The 25,841-nt window shown below is 38.7% G+C and overlaps 1 protein-coding gene across 2 annotated transcripts in view; it reads left to right on the top strand.

Annotated features, from left to right (window-relative positions):
• The window catches only part of LOC107695343 (transcription factor 12-like), a 126,937-nt gene that overhangs the window by 53,271 nt on the left and 47,825 nt on the right, over positions 1 to 25,841 (top strand). For both annotated transcript variants that reach the window (XM_016495209.1, XM_016495208.1), the window contains exon 6: positions 18,210 to 18,271. In XM_016495209.1, coding sequence (XP_016350695.1) covers positions 18,210 to 18,271 — 62 coding nt within the window. The remainder of the gene's footprint in view (positions 1 to 18,209; positions 18,272 to 25,841) is intronic.

The following is a 25,841-nucleotide window of genomic DNA, read 5'->3' as shown; positions in this document are numbered from 1 at the left end:
TTTTCTCTTGTCTTTTGTTCATGGCCCCAAATATTGCAAGCTGTAGCGATATGCATATTGCGATATGTACATTTGCGATATTTCGATAATTTCGATATATTGCACAGCCCTAGAAGAAAGTCATATACACCTAGGATGCCTTGGGGGTGAGTAAAACGCAGCCTAATTTTCATTTTTGGGTGAACTAACCCTTTAAGCCAGAAACATTTGCTAGACAAGTACGGTGACACAAACGCAGTCCCGTTGTATGTGCGCTACTGTGGTTGTATCTGTCCAGTTAAAGCCAATATATTTTTATTAAGGTGGCTTGCTGTAAGCATGTCACCAGTTTAACTACCAGTTTAACTTCCACGGTATAAGAAAACCTGGAAATATCAGGAAATGTTAAAATTGTGATTTCCAGGACTGGAAAAGTCATGGAAATGTACAAAATCCCAAGAATTAATGGAAATTTCTGTCGTTAATATAGATTTTAATTAATTTTGTTATGATTTATATTGATATGTGTCAATGTTGAATATATATTTGTTTGTATAAATATAATTGGATTATACACTACTGTTTGAAAGTTTGGGGTCTGTAAGATTAAAAAGATTAAAGATAAAAAAAAATACTGTTATTTAGCAAGGAGGCTTTAAATTGATCAAAATTGACACTTTTGCTTCATTATAAATAATTCTATTTGAAATAAATTTGGTTCTTTTGGGCTTTCTATTCAAAGAATCCTGGGAAGTAAATTCAGTTTCCTCAAAAATAATAACTGTTTTCAGCATTGATATTAGAATGATTTCTGAAGGATCATGTGACACTGAAGACTGGAGTAATGATGCTGAAAATTCAGCTTTGCTGTCACAGAAATATATTACATTTTAAAATATATAAAAATAACAAAACCGTTATTTTAAATTGCAATAATATTTCACAATATTACAGTTTTTTTTTTTTTATCAAATAAATGCAGGCAGAGACTTGTGCTCAAAAACATTACCAAACCCAAACTTTTGAATGGTAGTGTATATGTACTATTTCTTAAGTACTTCTTACATTTTTAAAAGCCATTATCTACTGAACACAACAACGTTGAATGGAAAAGTCATGGAAATTCATCAGTCAAATGGTGTGGGAACCCTGTTATTTTAACTGACTTGCAAGATTTTCCTTTTAAATGCAACACACCACATGTAGCTGGAATTGTGTGAGTCAACGCTCTTGTGTAGTGTATGTTTCAGGCCTTAGAATAGTTTGGATTCTTTTATCTCTAATATCTTGCGCCTACTAGTTCAACTCATTATGGCGTCTAGAAATATGCCTGAAATCTCAATAATGCTGCATGACACATGAAAAGGCGACGCCTACATTCTGCATCCATGTGCAGCTCAGTTGGATTTACTCAGTAACACGAGCAGCATGTGGCGCTTTGATGACTGTATCATTAGCTGGCATTATTTAATCCAATCCCGTTACAAGCATAACAAAGCCTGAACAAAACAACACCCAAATCTGCTTTCAGTCTTTATTTGAGTGTGTATGTAGGATTCTGGGCTCTCGTTCTCTGTCCTTCATGTTTTCTTTGCTGTTTTCCTCCATTCATCTTCCTCTCTCACTGCATCGCTCACATTTCCCCGCACTCTCAATGTCTCCACCCATCATCCCCTCCTCTCGTTAACCCCCTCTTTTCCACTCATCTATCGCCATTTTTAATCTCTCTGTCTCCATTTCTGGTGTGTCCACTGTCTTTTTCCATCTTTTTTCCACCTCCCCCCCCAGTTCTATCCCTTGGTACTCAGCAGCTCATGCCAATGTAAATATTAGTGATTGTTAAATGAAAATGCAAAGTTGAAGGGCAGTGATTCATTAGGAAGGAATTCTGCCAGTGAAACAAATGCAATCTGGACCCCAGAGCACCCTGCTGCTGTCAATGACTTTACCAGACTTCTCTCTATCGCTCTCTCAGTCTCTCGCTCTCTTTCCCTCTTTCTGTTTTTGTCTCTCTCTTTCAGCTTTCAGTTTCAAAGTACATTATTGGCATGATTGTTTTACACACCTTATTTCCAAAACATCAATACAATTGAAGAACAGTGAAGAAAAAAAGATGCCAGTAACGGTAGTAAAAAATAATATCTTAGGGTGTGTTCACACTTGGCATGTTTGGTTCGATTAAAACGAACCCTGGTGCGATTGCTCTGTTGTGGTTGAAGTGCGGTTCGTTTGAGTAAAGTGTGAACGCTGCCATCCGAACCCTGGTGTGTCCCAAACAAGCGGACCGAGACCGCTGAAAAGATGGGTGTCGGTCCGCTTCCAAATGAACTCTGGTGCAGTTCGAATGAAATATGAATGCAACACGGACCAACTACTTCTAAACGAACCAAAAACAGGAAGTAATGACAAGATACGACACTATGCGACATGATTTGACGACGCGGTGTAACCAAAACAAAATGAGCAGAGGGCAAACGTGGAGCAACGATGAGGTAAAGTGCCTTTTATGAGCTCTCCGTGAGTTCGCAGGTGGTGAAAATAAAATCCTAAGTACACGCAGCAATGAGCGCGCTTAGTCCAGCAGACGGCATTAGGTGTGTTCGACTTAAAGTGGCGCTGAACAGACCGATCAGTGATTGGGTACTTTGATGTCATACACCGATCAGTCTGCACAGCACCGCTTTAAGTCAAACACAGCTTTTGTTTGGGGTATTCGGTGAGTTCCGTCGCGAAATAAACGTCATTCAACCTGACCAATCAGGTTGTGAACGTATCACTGTGCCTTTAGGTTCGATATCTTTAGGTTCGCTGTCAAAAATGCCAGTGTGAACGCTAAGTGGTCCAGGACCAAATGTATCGTTTTCTTTTTTTGGTCCGGACCAAATGAACCAAGAGAACCGAACTACTGTGAACGCACCCTTATATACAATAAAACAAAATGTAAGAAAAACAATAAAATAATTCAGCAAGATAATTATTTTTTAGTTTACTTTGTAGTTTTATTCAAAGTATACTTTAGTCCTTATGTACTTTTCTTTTTCTTTTTTTTTCTTTTTTTCTATGAAAAAGATGCCATACTGGTCAAAATTAAAGTGAACCTGCAGATATTTTATGCAAATTGATGTAGGCAGATATTGAATATGTAATTGTTTAATCACTATTTCATTTGATAATGAGTTTTAGGATCGTTAAATCATAAATAAATAAAAGTTTGGTCTAACTTGAAGAAATTATGACAGAAAATATATTATGTTATGCAATATATATGTTTATATTGCAGAAATATATAACTGCTGCACAGTAGAATGTACTTCTTAAAGTAGTAGTAGTAATAATAATAATAATAATAATACAATTAAAACATTATCACTGTATCACAAACTTTTTCTTTCATGTTTTAATTTAAATGGTATACTTGCCAAAAATGTATATAAATAAATGGAATTATAATTATAATTTTTCATTTGATTACATTTTAAAAGATTAACCAAATTGTTAGTTTTACAAATTGATTGGGTTACCAGCTTTTTTGATAGTACATTTATATTTAACATTACAATGTTATTCTGCATACTCCTGACAGTAAAATAATCCACTATAAACCAAAATCTAAAAAAATACAATACAGATTTTGATCATACTGCTCAGCACTAAAAACACACTAATAATAAAGTAACACTTAAATGTAAATCTTTAGCGAATCTCAAAATAAATATTTAGTTTTTATACTGTACATTATACTATTGTGATGTGTGAATGTATAAAATAGTGTAGATTTTAATATTAAACATTAAACATCAGTTATTGCCCATGACTTGAAAATAATTATTGGCTAATCTGTATCCAAAATTGTAATGTTTTTAATGCTTAATATGTGTTTTTCTTATTGTTTTGTGTATATTTACAATAATGCCACTGCAGGTTTTCACCATATCACAGCTATTGAAGAACCTTACAGTGTAGAAAAAGCAGTTTGGAGGTATTTTCAGGCACCGTGTCCAGTGGAAGACGATCTCCCCCACAGTCTTTCACGCGTAGGCATGTGGTGTGGAGCGATGTTGGAGCATATGTTCTTCTGAAGGCTGATGGCTAATGGGCTGTGTTGAGGATAATTACAGAACGACCTGTTGAAATGAGAGGGGGCTCATGGGATGGACAGTAGGGCTTCTGGCTCCCACCTGTGTGTAGCCGAGCTCCTGCTGTGCCCCACAGGTGCTGTTCTTACATATACACACACTTACATGTACACACACACCTGGCTTGGGGTCTCAGGTGGTAAGCGTGCAGTCAGTCTGCCTAGAAATAACCCATCCTCCCCCACAACTAATCCAGAGAGGAGAGATGAATCCCATGAATGAGTTGCTGTGTGTAAGACTCTCAGTGCAGCAGCACTCCAGCATTAACTACACATACACTTTCAAGAGTCTGTCATTGTTTGTGAAGAAAAAATATTTAAACCCTCACAATAAACACGCATACAAATGCAGTTAGCTCATGACAGTTGGTATAGTTGCTACACTTTTATAAAGATCACCTTCAGCCTCACATCATCCACATTTGCCCTTTAATAAGGCAGAGAAATAATGGATGTATTGCCAAGTTATGGGTAATAATAGAGATAAAAATCAGTCAGGCTAATGAATCGGGCAGTGTTATAACATTTTCTGTTTGAAAGTTTTCTTTTTTGAGTACATTTTCCATACATATTGTATAATATTCGTTTAATTCATTGTTTAATGTTTAAATACTTTTAGTTCTCTCAGTTGCTGACATTAAAGTACACTATACTGTTCAAATGTTTAGGGCCTGTAAAATTTTGTAAAATCAATGTTTTTAAAAGAAATCTCATAACCACCAATGCTGAATTTATTTGATTCAAAAATTCTGTAAAAACAGTAATATTGTGAAATATTATTACAATTTAAAATAACCATTATTTGTTTTGATATATTTTGAAATGTAATTTATTCCTGCGATGGTAAAGCTGAATTTTATCCAGTTCTCAGTGTCACATGATCCATCTAATATGCTGATTTGGTGCCATTTATTTAAAATAGAAATCTTTTGTAATATTGTCAAGTTTTTACTGTTATTTTTGCTCAATTTAATCTATCCTTCCTGTATAAATATAGTAATGCTTTCAAATAAATAAATAAGTAAATTAATTAAATTAATAAATAATAATATAACAGACTCCAAACTGGAACAGTAGTGTACCTCTATATTATAAGATGTGTCATTCCAGTCCTGGCTTCTCATTGGACAATACAGAGCTCCAGCTGTTATATTCTGTGATATAAGATGCAAGGCTCCCATATTTACATACTTTTGGTGTGTACAGTGTCTACTCCACCAGCAGTATTAAAAATATCCCTGTGGGTTGGTAGCGTCTAGGCCCCCAACATACTTTCACACATACAGAGTGAATTGTGTTCACACGCTTCCCTCTCTGTGACACGATTTCTCTCTGACAGAACCTTGAGAAGTGTTACTAAACACTTCTCCAGTATGAAAAGAGAAATGTTTTAATACTGACAACTCTTTCATTCCTTCTGACATATGCATGTTCTCTGCCCTCCGAGTCTCTCAGCAACTCGAATGAGTCTTTAAATAAGATTTCAGCATACTTGTGTGTGAGTTTGAGAGTACGCCGGCAGCGCCGCTCAAGTGGGATCAAAATTCCCCTCTTGCATTCATCCTTCTCCATCCTTCCAGTGAGGCCCCATTGTTTAACAGTTGCTTGGCATCTGATACCAGCCGGCTGCAGAGCCTTTGATGTGGCTCAGATGATGCGATATCCATACTGGGACATAAAAGAATGGCCCGCCTTCCTGTTTTTGCACCGCATTCTCAATGCACAGCATCAGCTCTGACCACAAGCGACTGTCTCACGCACACGTGAGCCTGCGTGGGTTAGCTCGAGGGGAGTCATCGGCCAGCGTGGCGAGATCTGCGGTGGGTGCGTGAAAGAAAGAGTTATTAGATAGCTCATCACACTCCTCCGCTGAGGGGGGAGAGTGAGAGGAGGAGAAAAGAGAGAGAGGGATGTGTGATTATGAAGTCATCAGCCATGAACCAGTGGGGTAGGGGAGAAGCGCGCGTCCTCAGGGGGCCATTGATTGGTGACCATGTGTTTGTGGCCGATAGACTGTGAAATGGTGTATTGCTGCACGGCTGTGGCGCACCTGCGTCCCACCAAGGTGATTGATTGGTTTGGTCATGTGGAATGTTCCCATCTGGTCTGCAGTAATGCATTTCTCTCTCTCTCTCTCGCCGTCTCATATCAGGGAGTAGCGGGCATTGGCTGGAGAGGGTGGTTAAGTTAGGGACCGCAGAGGTCAAAAGAAAACATTTTCCCCCTCTTTTTTCCCCCCCCAGTAACAACAGAAAATCACATTGCGCAGACCTGGTCATCCCATTGACTTTCTGAGGTGGGGGTGTTTAGGGCAAATCCAGCTGCTGTGTATGTTGACAAGTCCACACACAGGTCTCTCTTCCCCTTCTGGTGGAGATCCTGCAAACCTGTGAGATTCTCAGTGGGTTGTTCTCAACCAGAAGGATTAGAGTCACTGCATAGATGTTCACATCTTTACTTCATAATTGAAAAAAAAAAATCTTTTGAGATGCTGTTCTTACATTAGGGTCTTCAACAAGGGTCCGCAGAGGTACTACGAGGATAGTTGCTATTTATTTCATTATTTTATTTTATTATATTTTATTATTTACATATTTTGAAAATAAAAAAAAACTTTGTTTTGAGATGCTGTTCTTACATCAGGGGTCTTTAACAAGGAGTCCACAGGGGCACTATGGAGTATGTTCTTGTTTTATTTCATTACAATTTTATTTTATTATTGACATATTTAAAAACATAAATCATCAAAAAAAAATCTTTTGAGATCATAGTCTAAGGCCCTGTCCACACAAACGCGGTTATTTGTAAAACCGCAGCTTTTTCTACGCGGTTAGGCTGTTCGTCCACACGCAAACAGCACGCAGCACCAGGTCATTGAAACCGAACATTTTTGAAAATGCCTGCCAGGGTGAAGATTTTCTAAAACTCGGGTTGCAGTGTTGTTGTGTAGACAGCGAAACTGGAGTTTTTGGCTTGTGACGTCGGAGCCTGCGTTGTTATCTACGCCTACTGGAAACTTTTTCAGGCTTCTGATTGGCCAACATGGCTTTACGGTTGAGATTATATCGCCACCTGTTGGTTTGGCATGCTCTTGACTGTGCTTCATAGCATGCGTTTTCATGTGGACGGAGATTTTTTTAAAAACGAAAGAAGGAAAACTGTTTATAAAAATACCCATGTACATGTGGACATGGCCTAACATTAGGATTCTTTTAACAAGGCATCTGCAGAGTTTCTGTGGGGGCAATTATTAATTTAATTTGATTTAGTTTCATTTAATTTAATAATTTAATTTAATATTCTTTTGAGAAGCTGTTCTTACATCAGGTGTCTTCTACAAGGGATCACTATGGGGTAGTTATTTTATTTTTTATTTTATTACAATTTTATTTTAGTATAAATCATCAAAAAAAATCGTTTTAGAGGCTGTTCTTACATTAGGCGTCTTCAACACGCTCTTTAAATGCTCCTATTGTAGAGAGATGACGCACCTTAAGACGGCAGCCTCGTTCTCCACTCCCATAATCCTCTTCAATCTTTTTTCCATCTTTCTTCTGATTTGTCCTTAATCCTGTCCTCTCTCCCTCCTTTTAATTGATCTATTCATTCCATCTAATAACTTAATTACATATCAGAGTGCATCAGCAGAGACATTCATCATCGTAGAACATAATAATCAATGACATTTCAACAAAGAAAAAAATAAATATGCAAATAAGAGCTCATTAACATTTGCGCTAGCTGTTTGAATAATGCCACTGCTGACAAGACGGTAATTAACAGAAATTGATGCTGAGCTCAGGGGTAGCGCGTGTTTGAGATTGTGCCCCTCTGTGCATTTAGCTGGCAAAGAACAGACCCCTTCACCCCTTTACTACCTGCTCGGGTGGGTTCGTGCAAAGGAGGGCCTAGAGAGGGTGGGAGGGGCCCCTTGGATTCAAGCCCCGTCCTTGCCGACAGTCAAACAGACCTCGTCTTAACATCAAAAGCCTTGAAAACAAGGGAGAGATACACAAACACTCCAGACGAGGAAACAAAAGGATCCATTATAAAAGCCATACAACCAGTGAGCGAGTGGGTGTGTGGCTTTGTTTGGCATTGCGATGTCTGTGATTGTTTGTGAGTGTTTGTGTGTGGGCATCGAACTTTCAGAACTCTGCACTGATAGCTCAAGGTTCTTGCCGACACAAACTTTAGACAGCTGTAGAGCTTTCTTTTTCTTTACCTCACCCTCCCTCCCTCCTTTTGCTGGCCTCCCAAGTTTAGCCCCAGCCGCCCGCTCTCCTTTCCTGCCTGCTTTCCTGTTTTTGTCAGGAATTTTAAGAGAAAATGCAGCAAACACAATAAAGCTGTTTATGTCAGTTTTTGGACAGCCCAATGTGCTGATTATAACAAGTTGAAGGAATTTCCTTTATTGCGCGTGTTAGCCTCGCCATATGGCTCAACACGGAACATTAACTTGACAGGGATAATGAATTACACCGGGGTTCCAGAACTCAGAACATGAAATTCAGATGAGGGAACGCGGATGGACTTCTGGGGGACGAAGGACATGAGAGGTTAATTTGCATTTGGCGTTACCTGCTACAAGGTATCAAGCTCCTTGTCGTGTGTATATATGTATCTTGGTTTGTTTGGAAACTGAGTCTGCGTGGAGAAAAAAGACCCAGCGAGGCCCTCGGAATGTACTAGAACGAGAGGAAGAGAGTGAGCGAGAGAGCAGGGAGGGGTGGAGAGAGAGAGATGGAGGCTGTGGAGTGTGGCTACTAATTGGCTGTTTTTGTGGCTGCGCTTTTCAATTGATCCCCTGAGATGCTTAGATCTCTACCTATCTGAGTATCAAAACAAGAGCTCTGGTCTTGCCTGGCAGAGCTGTGATCAATAGGGAGCCACCCCGGGAGCCTCTCTACACGGTCACATTTTAATTGTTCGATGCCTCTAAATTTAATCTCAATATTTAATATTGCCTGCCTATTTATACATCCCTTATTAACCCCCTCGACAGGACTCGACACATCCCTCGTTTGTGTTGGCACTTGTGATAATGCATCAATGGTATTTACATACTCCAGTGACTGTTAAACAAATCTCTGGGCTGGTGTATTCAAAGTGAGATGATGTGGTGTTAAAACATACTGATTTGCAGAGTTCTGTCGACAGATGTAAAACTGTAGATTAATATTTGATAATTCAGATCTTTTGGTCGGTGGGCTAATAAATAGAAAAAAGTCATGTGCTTTCATGCTTTTGTTATAAAGGGAAGTTTGTTTAGTTGTGATTTGCACATTGTTTTATACAGGTGGGTTGTAAAGGTTTTAAGGTTTCTAATATAACACTTCTAAAACTAATTTGTAAGAAAAAAAAACAGCTAGGTTTTGTTTTTTTATTTTTTTTAGTTCGCAATATACCGGTATTGTCGATAATCATGCTGTAATCAATAATGTTATTTCAATGAAATATTTATTTAATGTTAATACTATACTTGCGATAATATTAATAATGTAGCGCTCGTAACTATGTGGTTGAATGCAGTAGGTGGCACTGTTGCACCTTAACAATGTGCCAACTGTCTTAAAACATAAAAAAGACGCAGTATGTAGCCATTACTGCCACACAAAATCATGTTGGAGAAGAGGACAGGCAAAAATGAGACACTTTTTGGGGGGGGGATTCCCAAAAAAAATGGATGTTCGTCTGCAGGAAGTGCTAGTCAATAGTAGAACAAAAAGTTCGTTTCATATGCTTTTGTAAAGTTATGGTTACAAACTATCTCTGGCTACCTATGCTTGTGTTCTGAGTGGGATTCACTGACCAAATACAAAATATGAATTTGATGATTTTCTATAACTATTGCAATATTTAAATTTTATTATCGAATTTTTTTTGACATGATAATTATGTAGTGAAAATCTGATATTTCAACAGGCAACAGCCCTATTTTAGTTACCTTTGGAGGTATGAAAATTAGGGCTGTCAAATCGATTAATCGCGATTAATCACATCCAAAATAAAAGTCTGTGTTTACATAATGTATGCGTTTGTACTGTGTATATTTATATGTATATATAAATACACACACATTTATATGTATATATTTAAGAAATATTTATGTGTGTGTATAGGAATATACACACTCACCAGAATAAACGAGGAAAACTCCCGCGGTGAATAAAAAGGCTTACAGTTAATGAAAAGAGCTTCCAAATTTGGGCAGCACATCTTCTTTAAAACTGTCACGTCTGTACACCAGCCTTCATTGATATAAAAACATAACCCCCCGCCTCTCGTTTTCCCCGATGACTCCGTGACGCGGTCCGCTCTGAACAGCTGGAAGCCCATTAGATGTAACGCGTTGTCCGGGATGGCTCCATTCAGCCAGGTTTCCGGGAAGCAGAGCGCAGCGGAGTTTAAAAAGTCCTTGTTTGTGCGGGTGAGGAGTCGTAGTTCGTCTGATTTATTTGCTAGGGAGCGGAGATTCGCCAGATGAATGCTCGGCAGCGGAGTCCTAAAACCGCGCTGTCGGAATTTCACGAGCGCGCCGGCGCGTTTCCCTCGCTTGCGTCGCCTGGAGCGCTTGTATAGGAACGCAGCTCCTCCGACTAAAATGTCCAGTAAAACATCTGAATGCTCAAATGTCGGCAGAAAGTTATTTGGTGTGCTATTTCTGATGTCCAGGAGTTCGTTCCTAGTAAAGCTGATCGGGAAAAAATTGCTTAAGACAGGACAAACAAACAAAAAAAGTACAAGTACCAAGTAGCGACAAACCATGGCTGCCATCCGCGGCGCCATCTTGGATCAAATGTTTATTTTGTCATCATTTGCTATATCCAGCAAAGTAAACCAAAAGACTGAAGGGTCAAAAATAGATAAAAAATCTATTTTCAGTCCAATGAAACATCGTGAATGTGTGTGTAAACAACGTGAATGTACGGAAATGTCTGTGCCTGTGCATAAATACAATGTGCGATCAGTGCGTCAAGAGCACTCATACACACATTATTATAACGGACTCACACGTGTTTACTGTACGACTCCTGTACGCCACCACAACCGTCTTTACCTTGATTGCAGTCTTCATCCATCAAAATTTTACTAGCAAGACTGGTTATCCAGTCAAGAAAACGTAGTTTGCGTTTCATCTGGCCATACAGCGGTGGGATGTGTACAGCGAAACACACTGGAATGAATAATTAGCTGAAAACGCAACGTGAGTCTCTGTTCTCTCTGCAATCTCCTGGTTTCCTTTATATTAGCACTGTTTTGGACGAATTGTTTGAATGCATTCGCTTACTGGATCATTGGACTGAAAACTTTCCCGGAGTTTAGCGGCTTAAAATGATCTAATCGCAAGCAGAGAAGCAAAATTGGGTTAAAAGGTTAGAATAGAAATTGTGCTTCAGTAATTTTGTGTTAATTGCGTAAAATTATTTTAACGTGTTAAGGATTGTAAAATGAATCGTATGCGTTAACGCGCTAACGATGACAGCCCTAATATATATATATTCATTTATATATATGATTATATTATATTTAGATACAAATATATATTACATATATTTCTTATATATATACATGTATTTGTGTATTTATATTTACATATAAATATACACAGTACAAATGCATATATTATGTAAACACAGACTTTTATTTTGGATGTGATTAATCACGATTAATCGATTTGACAGCCCTAAAAAAATATTTTAGGTTTTCTCTTTTTTTTTGTTTTAATTTTAATTTTGCAAAAGTTATTTCATGTAGGTTTCATTAGTGATATACTGTTAGTTTGACTGCTGAAATCACCAATCATCATTCCCGCTGTTGTAGAGCTACTGTATTTGTGTTACGTTGTGGTCTGCAACATGTACTCTGCCTACAGGTGTGTGTGCATGAACACATGTGATGTCAGGCGCACACCACACGGACACGCATGTCAACACCTGGACGTCTCCTTGTTGCTTCTCGCAGTTCCTCGTGGGGAAATTGATGAATTCATTTTCGCTTCCATCCATCACTCCTCCAGTACAGCCCTGTTTTCCCCTGAGAGACAGGGTGGAAAAACACCATTGCTGATAAGCATTGCCTGGCGATGCCGCAGAAGAATATTGCTTTATTTTCTTTCTTTCTACTCATCGCAAATCAAGGAGGGCTGATATGAAGACTGTTTTAAGAGGCCTGTGGTGAGAGATATCCAACAGAAGACGTGCTCATAACTAGAGAAGATTTTTTTTAGTTTTCCAGTGTATATTGTTCCCTTTGTTTTGATGATCTCAGAAGGTCTGAGTATTAGTTTGAACAACTTTTCTTTAAAAGCTCATAGGCATCAGATTCATGAACAGGGAGAGTATTTCAGGGAATGTGTACCGGTACAATCCTCTAGTTAAGTGCCTTGTTCAATGACATATTGGTGACAGGACTAGTCTGTGCCTAGTGTCTTGACTGGCCTGCACAAGCTGCAACTGTCAAGCCAGCTGTTCACTTACCAACTCAAAACATCTCGATAACAGTAGAGCATTTCATAGCCACTGACTGTTGTTGTTGAAATCTTGCCAGTCTCTTCACTGGCAGGGTCTGTTACATTCACGGTTTAAAAATGGTAGAGGTGTGATCAGTGAAACAAGTGCCTCTGACATTTCTCACGGTTTAATTTGTTGCAGTGCTGCATTTTGAAACCCAAATCAATGTGAAACTCTTTTAAAGGGATAGTTCACCCAAAAATGAAAATTCTGTCATCACTTAGTCACTCTCACGTCATTCTGTCTGTATGAATTTATTCTGTGGAACACAAATGATATTTTGAAAAATATGTTTGTTTTTTTTCATTCACGCAATGAAAATCAATGGGGTCCAGTGTTGATTAGACCCAAACATTCTTAGAAATATATTTCAAAAATAAGTCATACAGGTTTGGAAATTACATGAGGGTGAGTACATTTTGACAGAATTAAAAAATTTTTGTGAATCAGTGTAAAAACAGATTCTAATTGCCAAGTACTTTGCATTTGTTGGTAAAGAGAATATGAAGAGATTCTGTTGATTGTAGTCACGAATCAGTATGGAAAAAATAGGCTAGTACAAATCATATTTTTAGGTTATTGCTGATAACTAATTAATGAATAATTAAAAAATGAATCATTTAAAATGCTACAAGTACATTTAAGCGTCTCATCATTGCAATCTACACTAGGATATTCATTTTGAGATTTGCTGAAGGTTATGTTTACATTAGGGCGATTTCTAAATCGCTTTATAGCACGATTTTCCGCGCCCCCGACCTCCCGCAGTATGCTATCCGAACCAATCAGAATGCAGCGCGCCTAAATGGAGCACGAGAACAGAACAGACCGGGCGGGTTGCACGCGATTGCGGTCCGGCAGAGTCTATTTCTGCTGTGCTGCATGCTCTGAATTAAAGTGACAGCGCATTATTCGCGGTAAAAATTAACATGGATTGACACGGAAATTTAGTAATTACACCATAAATGCATATAATTAAAGTCTACTGTTTCACAGTCAACACATGGCTTTTTGGCTAGATTTAAAACAAGGAAAAGTGCACTTTTAGATAAACAAGGCAATAATAGATGGCACTCGTCGTGGTAGTTAAAGTTATATTTATTGAGTTTAAACGGGAATATGTCTATGAAAGATTGTATTACTGTACTGTGATAAAAGAGAATCACAATGCTGAAAAAGCATTTTCAGAAACAACGTTTGAATTTGAAATCAAAATAATGGATAAATGTTGTGTTTGTGGTGAACAGCCGCGGATCAGGAGTGGACTGCAAACGCGTCCTGTGCGAAAGCAAAATGAGTCCGTGCTGCTTCTGCACTGCATACACATACTGTAGACGCACTGCAGACGGAGTACGTGTGAACTTGGCGCAACAAATCTAGTTCAACATCTGAGGCAACGCCGGATTTTGTTTCTTTTTCTGCCATGTCTATTATATAGACATTTTGTTACACCTTTACTTAGTGATTATTTTGCCTTATGTCTGTTCTAGAGACGTTACAGCTTTTTGATAAAGCTCTAATCGGTTTTCTTTTGGAAATGTTTCAGATTCACACTGAATGCATTAATGACTGTAAAGCATGTCTGTGTGTGTCAAAATCGTGATTAAAATCGAAATCGCAAAATTGATCAAAGAAATCGCGATAGGTTTTTTTTATCCATATCGCACAGCCCTAGTTTACATGTAAATTGTTAGTGTTTAAAGATGCTTTAAATGACCACAAAGTACAGTAAATGTAAAAACGGTGAAATGAGCATGCACATTTAAATGTGCAACAAGGAAACAAGCTATTTTCTGTGAATGTGCGTGGCTTCCGATTACTAGCTGCCATAGGTAAATAACTAGAAGAATAACAAAGAGCGGTAAAAGGTAATAATATTTGTGCTACAAGCCAGTGTTTCTGATGATGATAAGTGACAATAATGTTAAATATCATTTTGTAATATCAAGCAGCATGACCAACTGTTTTCGTACAGCTAAAATAACTGGAAGCGAATGACACCTTCAAGTTACATATGGCCGCACCCACACTTACGTTAAAAATAAGGTGCATATATACAGGCCGATATATATCCAGTATCTCAATAAATAAAAAATATCTCCCATTTAGCCCTATAACCAATATAGCACCGATATAGAGCCACCAAGAAATTCCAATGTATTTGTTGTTCCCAGAGGCCATGTGGAGAGTTGCAGGGGCTGTTATCTCAGCAGAGAGTTGAGTTGGTGGGGCCGTTAACGCTCCCCTGCTGACTGACAAGGTCACATGCTTCAACTCTCGTAGTTTTTCAAACGTCTATGTAAATGAGAGGACTGCTAGCTACAGCAGCAGCACTGATCCTTATTATCCCAGCTACTTCCCCAGACATTAATCACGACATTCACCATGTCTGTCTAACTTGTCTTCAATCTTCAGTGATCCCATGGTTTTCCTGGCATAGCCTTTCCCCATCAAACTTCATATCCTCATCAGTTTCCTTCTGTCGCGGCCGTTCCCTGTAAACATCCTCTGCTCTTCCAGGCTCCCCAGTCACCTGTTTGATAGATTGTGTGACTAGAACGCTCATTAGCTGTGAGTCAGCAGGGGCATTGATAACCTATAGAACGGTGGTAACCTCCTTCCCCTGTGCGGTGGTGGTGCTGCTGTCCCCTGTGTCAACCACCCCTTTCCTTAAAGCCTGGTGAGGCCAGAACATTCATCATCCGCAGTCAGATCCTGCTTCGATAATGTATGATATGTCGAGGTTCAGGGGTAGGCGAGCAGAGAGGGGAGGCCGGGAGAAGCAGTGAGGCCGGTATTGATCAGGCCAAACCCCCCCTTCGTCTGTCTGTCATCGCTCCAGCTAAGAGGAGGAGGGCATGATGAAATAAAATGAGGAGAGAGGTGCTTGCCAGCTGTAGAGGACGTGGCTAATCAGCAGCCTCGGCGCCCACTTCTTGAAGTAAATTTTTGGAGCGATTCCCCCTAGTGACCTCTTCTCACACATGTACTCACTGTCACTTCCTCTCACACACTCTTCTCTCACCTGCTGTCTCGCATATTTTCTGAACCCTCTCTCTCTCTCTCTCTGTGTCTTTCTATCTCCAAGAGTGTCTTGGCCGAGACAGTAGAGGAGAGGAAGGGGTGTGGAGGGTGGGGGCAGTGGCCGCACAGCTGCGCTAGCTGGCATTGCTTCCTCAAACATCAGTGCCGCAGCCAGCAGCCTGCTTGGCACAAACACTCGCCAGTAACACTTAAACAAATTGCTATAGCAGTGGAAGAGCTGTCTTACATTGTTGATTTCTAACATTCCGAGAGACTTCCCCCCCCCCCAGCTTTGCATTTCTTCGCCTTTGGATGCTTTCAGCTTTTGGAATGCTCTGTGTTTTGAGCGCACGCCCAATAATTTTCCACCGCTCGCTCTTGTTCTCTCACTTTCTCTCTGAATATCAGGCCCCCATGGGTCTCCTCTTCCTCCACAGCTCTCAGAGTCATTCTTAATTTTTCTGTTCCCCTCATCCGGTTAATTCTTTTCACACTTTTCTTCATCCGCTCCACCTACGTCTTTTTCTAAAAAAAAGCATTTTCCCCCACGTATTTCTTTATTACCAGTTTATTTTTAATGCATTATTTTATTATGTTCTATATATAGTGAGTTAAAATAATAATAAATAAATAATGAATTAAAATGAGTTAAAAAGTAATGTTAATGAAATATAATTTATTTGGTATGTATAATTTATATAACAAAACTATGATGGATGGATGGATGGATGGATAGATAGATAGATGATAGATAGGATACACGTTATATATTGTAATGTAACACATACATACTGTGTGTGTGTTTATATATATATATATATATATATATATCCTTGTATTTGCTAAATTATATATATATATATATATATATATATATATACATATTAAAAATAAATATATAAAAGATATAAAATATGCTATTCCTATATGCTAAATTATATATATAACTTATCTTATCATTTATCCTCCTGAGGTGAGATTTTTTTAAAATAATTTTTTGTAAATTTTCACACTGATAAAACCAGTTATCATTTATAGCGATATATGTGGGTGATTTTAAAGATGTCATTGGAACAGTTAAAGCTCATTAACGTGCGTGTCATAATTTATGACTCTGACAGTATTTTGGTGTATGCGTGCAGTCAGGTGAATAGGTTCATCTCTTTGTTTGACTGTTAACACAGGTCGGCCGTTCACTCTGGCATGCTAGACAGTTAAACGCATGTTTACCGTTCAGATCCTCTGGGACTCCTCCTTAGTGGCTGAGGTTATGGCGCTGATCGCATTAAGGTCCCTCGACATGTTACAGCCCATGGATGGGTTACGCTGCACGCGAGCATGCCAAACCATGCGTGCAACTGCATCCGAGAGACCCAGATCGAGGGAGGATGTTTTTCATGAGTAGCGCTTCCAGCTCTGCCAGGATCTAAAACAACAACGCAGTCTTATAAATTATTCAGTGTGGACAGAGAGAGTGTGACAAAACACATGATGTAAATGAATATTTCAATGCTGGACACGAGTGCATCTGTAGAGGAAAGACTCCCTGTGTGGGAGTCTGTGTACGCCACAAACTCAGAAACCAAAACCTAGCTGAGTAGCAAGCCCAGGATGTCAGGATGAGGGAAAAAAGCCTCCTAACCTTTAAAGTCGCTGAAAGACAGATGTTTTATTCTTTTGTGGTGACTAAGGGGGAGGGAGTGCAGTAGTTTACCCACAACTATACTCCCTCTTCCTTTGTAGGAGCACAACTCTCAAATGTTATATCACGTCGAGTGAGATCAGTTTACACCACAGGGGAAGCAGCGTTTTCAGTTAAACCACTGTACCTGATTACGGCTGCATCTCGGGAGGCTACGCCAGCGCAGAAACTCGCACGCTCGCTGACACGTGGCCTTGTGCACCTGAGTGCAGCAGAACAGAACCTGAAGCGAGGAAGGTGTAACGCAAACACTTTCGCCATCCGAATTTAAGTAACAAAAATGTTTACCTTTTCCCTGGAGTAAACAGAATTTAGCTTCACTGCTGTGTTTGTTCTAATGTTTGAAAGTCTGACAAGTATAATATATGATGTTTTTAGAGTTGTTTATCATTTTCCTTTAGGAGTCTCCTGTTTTTTCTCACAGAGAGGTTGAAACTGCTGAGTTTAGATATTGTGAAGTGCATGATTTATACGGCTGTGCGCTGTGCAATTTTTATTTGCCCCTTGCAAGCTCATGGGCTGTTTCTGCAACCGGAAAAGGATCGAGATGGATTAGTATCATCGACTGAGACCTGTCTGACCCTGTAGTTTACTATCAGACATGCCCTGTCTGATGGACAGCTAGAAAAAAATGCACACAAAAGTAAATCACACCTTACTGATGTAATATGAAACATAAATCAGTTCCTTCTGACCTTCAGCAGCCTTCAACTGCCAAAACTCAACACAGAGTGTGTGAGTTTTGGCAGTTATTGTTTGTCTTCCTTGAAATCTCCCTGTTTTTCACATGATTAATATTTATGTGGTTAATGTGTATGGTGCTGTGCTGATTGTTTGTCTCTTTGTTTATCCATAGGCAAGTCTGAGAGGCCTCCGTTCTCTGGTTATGGAAGAGAGCCAGGTGTCTCTGGATGCCAGGTAACAACCACAACTTCACTTTTATTGTGTAGTTTTGTAGTTTTAGTTTTTGTGTGAATCTTGCAGGTTTCTCACATAGCCCCTGATTCATCACAACTACCAAAGTGCTAAAAGTGAGCGTGCCAAATACTCCAACACACGGCTAAATGGCTAAATTCTGTCCCACCTTCAATTTTAAAAACGTTAAAATGTTATTGTGAATTGCAGGCCATGGAAGTCATGTAAAGGAATAAAATCATAAACAGTCTTAGGAATTGCTGTAGTGAATAATCATTATTATTTTATTTTTTTTGTTCAGCTAAATACAGCTTTTGGGGTGATTCTTTTGGAAAGATTTTTTAAAAAGTCTATTACGCTCACTAAGACAAAAATATTGTAAAAACTGCAATGTTGTGAAATATTATTACATTCTAATATAACTGTTTTCTATTTTAATAGATTGTAAAATATAGTTTATTCCTGTGATGGCAAAGAGAAATTTTCAGCAGCCATTAATCCAGTCTTCAGTGTCACATGATCCTTCAGAAATAGTTCTAATGAGAACAGCTTTTATTAGAAACAGAAATCTTTTGTTATATTATAATTTTTTACTGTCACATCTGATGAGTTTAATGTGTCCTTGCAAAAATATTATATAAAAAAAAACTTTTGAATGGTAGTGTATACTAATAAGTATACTAATACATTTTTATAATTTTAGAAATGTTGCATAAATGAACATTAATGTATTATTTGTGATACCTACTGCAATTCATTAACTAATTTTAACCAAAAAATATAAAGTGGTGCCTAAAATCATTTAATAATCACAACTGGGAAAAGTCATCAAAAAGTCTGGGAAATTCATTGGTCTAAAGTTGTGGGAACCTTGTTTATAGTTTCTGGTTAGTTTTTCACATCAGACAATGTTGAGAGTGTTTGTGATGTTTGAATGCTTTTAATCTGAATGCCTTTTTAATAGCTTCTAATATGCTATTTAGAAGGGAGTGTTTATGTGTGTGTTGTGTGTAGGGAGCAGGCCTTCAGCACACAGAAACATGACTTTCAGCACTTCCATTAAAGCAGTGTCACAGAGCCCTGCTCCCCTCCCTCAGCCACACAGATGTTCCAAACAAAGACAGGATTGTGTGAGCACACCACCCCGCTCTTGCTCCCTCGCTCTCCTGCCTGTTCATTCTCTCTGACACGGTTGACGTCAGTCAGTCAGAGAGTATAACTTGGAGACCCCCCACCCTTTTTTCCCTCCACATTTTTTTTAATCGCCTGTTGCTTGCACTTTTGCTCTGTTTACATTTTGTTCGCCCCCTCTCCAACTTTGTGGTAATGACTACTGGGAAACCAAGAAATAAACTCTTTTCCATCCTAGTGCAGTCTTCATGAATATTGCGCTGCATATTAGTGCTATACCTGATAGTTATTAGCAGAAGGATTTAGTTAGCATGCAGGGTCTTAGCTTTAAGATTAAATTTAATGCTAATGATATTAGAGGAAGGCTACCTCTCCAGCTTAAGTGTGAGGTCAGCACAGCCCTCGACCCAGACGACCCTTTAATAACCTCGCCCTCCGAGCCCAGCGCCCATTTCAGGAGAGGAGAAACACACAAGCACACCTTTAAAAGCGCCGTGCGGTTTGCGAGCAGTGAATAGCGCTAGTCAGTACGAATGAAAACACGGCTGCCTCTCCGGTGCGTTCGCTCATTCATAAAAGAGCTTTCTGAAAGGGAATGCCAGTTCAGACATTTTGTGTGGGAACTGGGGAATTTATGCTGGCCTGCAGCTGCACAGATCAGAGCCTGGCAGAGACTCAGTTTGTCTAGTCACTGAAGAAAAACAGGAAGAGCGAAAAAGCCGTTCGGTTCCTGAGCGAATGTGGGAAGAATGCGGGCTGCAGGGTGGCTGCATTAATATTCTGAACCCCGCGTGTTAATATGGCCACCGCGTCTGCCGCGCACATATAAACAGATGACTGTCAGGTGCAGAGATTATCGGAGAAGCAGTGTTTTTAATACGCGAATCGGGCGCCTAATAACCCAGTCTGCTTCGAAAATTGAACAATGCACATTGTGGAAGCTAATAAAAGGCCCTATTTGTTCAGCGAGTGCCAAGAATGGAAATATCTGCACTAGTAATCTATCAAGTGTTTGGCAGTGATGGGAAGCGGTTACAGGATTTTCACAAAGCCAAACAGCCCGTCTTTTTATGAGGTTTGTCATCATTTGCAGGCTAAACCTCTCCCTCAGCAAGGTATTATTGCATCATTTGAACCTGATGTGGAACTGTACACCTTTTATTGAGTTAAATATTCAAACTGTCTCAGCCAGCTGTGGCCCTGCTTGCCAAGCATCTCATTGGCTGCTTTCTTTTACTAGCAAGTAATTCAGCAACAAAAACAGTGAATTTCACATAGGCTTGGGAAGTGAGAACCGCTTCTTATTTAGAACCATTAACGATTTTTTGAAATTAATAACGAGTTTTTTTAATCAGTACCATACAATATGACCAATGCAGTTTGATTCCTGAATGAATGACTCTAATAAACTGTTTTTAGTGAATGAAAACCATTCAATGTTACCAGTACAATCAGATACCCAAACAAATTATTCTTATGAGCCGATTCTTTTTAGTGAAACAAACCGAAATGCTTAACCAGTGTAGCCAGACTGAATACATTTACATTTAGTCATTTTGCAGATGCTTTTATCCAAAGCGACTTACAATTGGGGAATACGCTTTTCCCCACCTTGTACATATGTATGCATCTCTCTGCAGGTAAGAGGGGCTTTATTTGACCATTTGAATTAATTTTTTTTACATTATACCTCCTAAAATTATACAGTTTATTCAATTGTTGCTTGCTGTTGCTTCGCAATATCTTTGACTTTGACAACATCTCGCTAAAGGCTACCCTTCCGTTGCAATATTTAACCTTGCAGCATGAAATGCTGTGATCCAAACATGAGAAATGTGAAAATACAGAAGCAATAAGAGGCAAGCGGTAGAGAGCTGCATTCAGCAGCGCAGTGGCTGTAGGTGAGCTTTGCTCCCGTCCCCTGTGTGGAGGATTATTCTGATTGTTGCGGCAGGATGCGGTTGACAGATGACTACTATTATCTCCACCAATCTGCCTGACATTTCACTCAGGAAGATGTGAGCGGGCTCAGAAGCCCCTGTGATTCTGTCAAGTGTTCTTATAATGAACACTACTTCTCAGTATCCACAAGATTGACCAGACTGTCATGTAAGCTGAGTACTTGTTTTAAAGGCTAAACCACGGAGGGCAGTCATTTTCCTCTTACCTGCTAACACACAGCCATGTTCACACATAAACATTCATACCCTGGAGAGAAATGAACAGGGCTTTTGTCAGTATATCGCTGTTGCGATCGCTCATACTCAGTATTAGGGATTTGAACACAGTCCAAACTATAAGTATTAAACATCGCTGTGTAGCTCATCCCAAAATGTTTGTGCAGCAGATGTGAATGATACCTTAAATCAGTAGTTCTCAACCTTTTTTACTCCAAGGCCGCCCTCTTCTCTGAATCAATACTGCAAGGCCCCCCAACCTTTTCTATTCACAAAAACCTTTGTATTCTAGTGTTGTTACTTTTCAATTCCATGTAATTATTTTTAAACAAAACAAATGCAAGATCGATTTAAACATTCAATGTTCTTTTTGCAAAGATACTTTGCAAAAAATGTCACTGCTGATATTCTTTACAACTTAAAAGTGCTTAAAAGTATGTAAAGCTCAATTATACTATAACTTTAACAAATAAGCACAAGTCAACCTGCCATACAAATCAAGACCACAGGGAGATGCCAAAGAACTGCATAGAAACTACTATATAGATCCATTCAGAATTGCTAAACACACCAAAATACAAATGAAAAATGAAAACATTCTGAATGTGTGGAAACTCAGCGACCTTCATCAGTGAACAGTTCCTCTGTCAGAACAAGCGATCGTGTCTGTGTTTGGAGCGTCTGATTCCCATATGTACATAAACACCACTGATCCTCACAAACTTCTCCAAAACAGGCTTCTTCTGCAAATTTTTCGTTATAAATTTTCGTTATTATTTTGACAACTATGTGAATATACTGAACTGTTTTCAGTATAAATATGATGTTATAGGGATCAGTGCGCCGAGTGAACACATACATGGTTTGTTTGTGCATCAGTAATAACTGATACACGTGTGCATAATGTACGACTCCTGTATGTCACTGTAATCATCTTTTCCTTGATTACAGTGGTCATCCATCAAAACTTTACTAGCGCAACACTGGCTTGCTTTGTCCAGCCGAGAGCTGTAGTTTGCATATCATCTGTTCATGCAGTGGTCGGATGTTTTGAGCCCCCGTTCAGTCTTAATTTCACACGATTCGAGCTGCTCCGAAACACAGAATATCACAGAATACATACAAGAGAAGTGGTGCTGTTATTTTGTACATTTGTTTTATTTATTTAACATATTAATCATGAATCATAATCATAATTAATCATAATCATTAATCGTTGAGAACCACTTCCTTAAATAATGTGGCTTGTTGGTGAGAGGTGTACTATTACTTTTCTAAGAAATCAGACTTAAGATTTTCACCCAAAAGATGAAAAAATATTTAATATATACCCACATCCTATCTAGAAACCTGAAAATGACTAGAGGCTGGGCTCTTTTTAATTTTTAAGGAACTGTTAAGCAACAGCCTACTGTTGTGCAAGTTTTTCTTCAGAAAATGTAAATTTCTCATTCATTCTATATTCAATTTAACACAGATCGCACTAATCCCCTTTAGTTTCATGGAATCACCAGTTCTCTGAATGTAATCTTTAAATAGGATTCGACTAATTTCACATGACTATAATAAACCACAGCAAATCTCCCTAAAATCACTCTTTCCCAATTGTTAAATTAGTATTCTATCGGTCTTTCATCTGACCCCAGCACTTTCCCGTTTTGTTTTTGCATCGCGGCTAGAAGTAAGAAGATAATATTGCTGTGAGGATTTCATATCATTGAACAAAGGCAACACTAGTCAGTCTGTTTTGCCATGTCAATGTCAGTGATGCCACCTCCCTGACAGCCTGTCACTTTGGAGAGCTTGTTTCCCCCTTATTCCTTCTGCAGTAAAGGAGAAGCCAACCTGATTTTCACCCGATCTGATGGCCCTTGTTTTAATCGGCTAAATTCAAGGAGGAGTAGCTATTTTTAAGCTCTCTCTTCTGTAAGTCTCAATTGGAGCTTTGGTTATGACTTCTATCTGACTTTGATATTGAGTTTATTTTCCTGTATACTAGGGATAAGTGATATGATCAAAAATAATATCACAATATATATTTTTTCATCATACAATATCAATATTTATCATGATATTCATTTATATTCATTTAATGGGGAAGGAAGTGTTTTCCACATGTTTGTTAGACCTTGATTATGAATGTAACATAACTTGTTTGTTCAGAATTAAACTCCACAGAGTAAGCTATCTTTTATTTTAGGGCTCCATTAAATCCACTTTATTTTTCCCTAAATTTTGTGCTTTCCATTTTATTTTATTTTTTCTGGATTTTGTGTTTTGTAATTTAATACAAATCTTAAAAATGGTGTCTAATGAAATGAATTAATAAAACTTTAACAATCGAATTAATCTTCTAAAATGTAATCAAAAGAAAATATAACAATTAATTTACAACAAAACATAGCTTTTTTTGTCGAATAAGATGCTGCACACCAGAACTGTATAAATAAAAAACATGGATGAAAAAATCTTGGTTGTATGATATAACTTAAAAATAATAACATTATTATTACTTTGAGAAGTATATTTGGTTTGTTGTGAAGATCGTTGAGTTTCAGTGTGTATTTGATGGTAGTTTTTCTTAAATGAAACGGTGTAAAGCTGGTGAAGAAACTCAGAGTAGCTCTAGAGATAAAATTCATGTGGTCTGACCTCATATATTGCGACAGCAGACACTGAAAACACTGAACATCATGTCTGTTAAGTATTTATAATTTATTTTATTATAATTTATTGTTTGAAAGATTATCATTTATAAATAACCTCTAAAATAACATTTCATATATATTGCAATAAATGATAAATAATAATTATAAACTATAAAATCAGTATAAGATGCAATATAAGATACGCTCAAAAATGTAATATTTTAAAGATTTAGATTTATGAGATAAATATGATTCAAACTAAAATCACATGAAAGATGAGTAAAATTTAGAGCCATGTTTATACTTATGTGTAATTATGGTACCTTTATTAATCTTTAGTGTGATTTTAGTTTGTGTTGTGTTAAGTGGTCCAGTACAGTAGTTAACAGCCGCTCTCTAATGCATGCTGTGTCTCTCAGTATGAGTCCTGTTACCTGATTCTTTCTATTCTCGGTCACTCTTTTATTCCCCTCCCCACACTACTCTTTAACTCCGCAGACGATTAGGCTAATTGGGCTTCTTCTCTAATTGGCCTCTTAACCCAGTTTGCCGGGATGAGCAACGGAGTGCATGTTGGTCAAGGGTGCGATAGCCTCTGGGAAAACCATTTACAAACCTGAAGCCTAGGCTAATCTCCCGGTCATCAGATGCAGGTTTTGGGGCCTCTGTCTCTCTTCTCTCCTCACGTAATTGGCTCTCCGTCGACAGTCTAGTGGCCCTGTCGACTTCATGGGCTCTATACCGGGTGTTTCGTCAAGTTAAGCCGGCACAGTTTTTACAAGCGACCTGACAGCTCCTGAGATCAGACAGATGGTTTAACGAGGCTTGAGCCGGCCACTGTCGTACCCCCCCCGCCCCCCTTCTCTTTGTCTCTCTCATCCTTCACTCTCCTGGGTCTGCTGCTCCTTTAAGTGAGGATGTGTCCCTGGTTGTGTGTGGATATGCCCTGGGGCCGTGATCAGGCCTGATCAATAGCAGTTCACCGTGAGCAGAAGGGAATCACTAGGTGAGACTGATTGGATCGATTTCTCCTTGGACTTCACTGAGCTGCTGACACTCTCACATCATTAACTGCACAATTGTGTTCAGTAAAGAGAGGAAAGAGCAGAAAAACTCTCAGGGTTCTGATTGTGTCAAAGCACAAAACCTTCTTTCAGGGGTCACACAATATCTGAAATGGTCATACATTCACCTTCATGTTTCATATTTTAATCTTGGTGATGGTCATTTTATTTGTAACTCTTTTTGCTGTAGCGTCTGGACCAATCAAAAACACAATTTTTCATTTGATTTAACAAATCAGTTATTCATTAGATTAACAAGTCGTCACAGACCCCTCACCCAATAGACTGGGCGCCAGGATGTCTACGAATGACCACAGGCCACTGGTTACCATGGCAACCCCGACACCTTTGCTAAGACCAGAGCCATTTACGACCTGATGGAATGTGAGTAGGGAAAATCACTCCACACAACTTAGCATAGTTAATCTTAGGCTAAGCTACCAAATAGCTTTAACAATTAGGGGTTAGCACTCTTTAATTGAAGGTTTTAAATACAGCATGTGTGTATGCAGTGTGAAGTAATTTGATTTTAATCTAATCCCTGGTTTCTGAT

The sequence above is a fragment of the Sinocyclocheilus anshuiensis genome, unplaced genomic scaffold, assembly GCF_001515605.1.
Source record: "Sinocyclocheilus anshuiensis isolate Anshui unplaced genomic scaffold, SAMN03320099.WGS_v1.1 scaffold282, whole genome shotgun sequence".
Classification (NCBI taxonomy): Eukaryota; Metazoa; Chordata; class Actinopteri; order Cypriniformes; family Cyprinidae; genus Sinocyclocheilus; species Sinocyclocheilus anshuiensis.
Note: the sequence above shows the minus strand (reverse complement) of the source record. Positions and strands in the feature narration are given on the sequence as shown.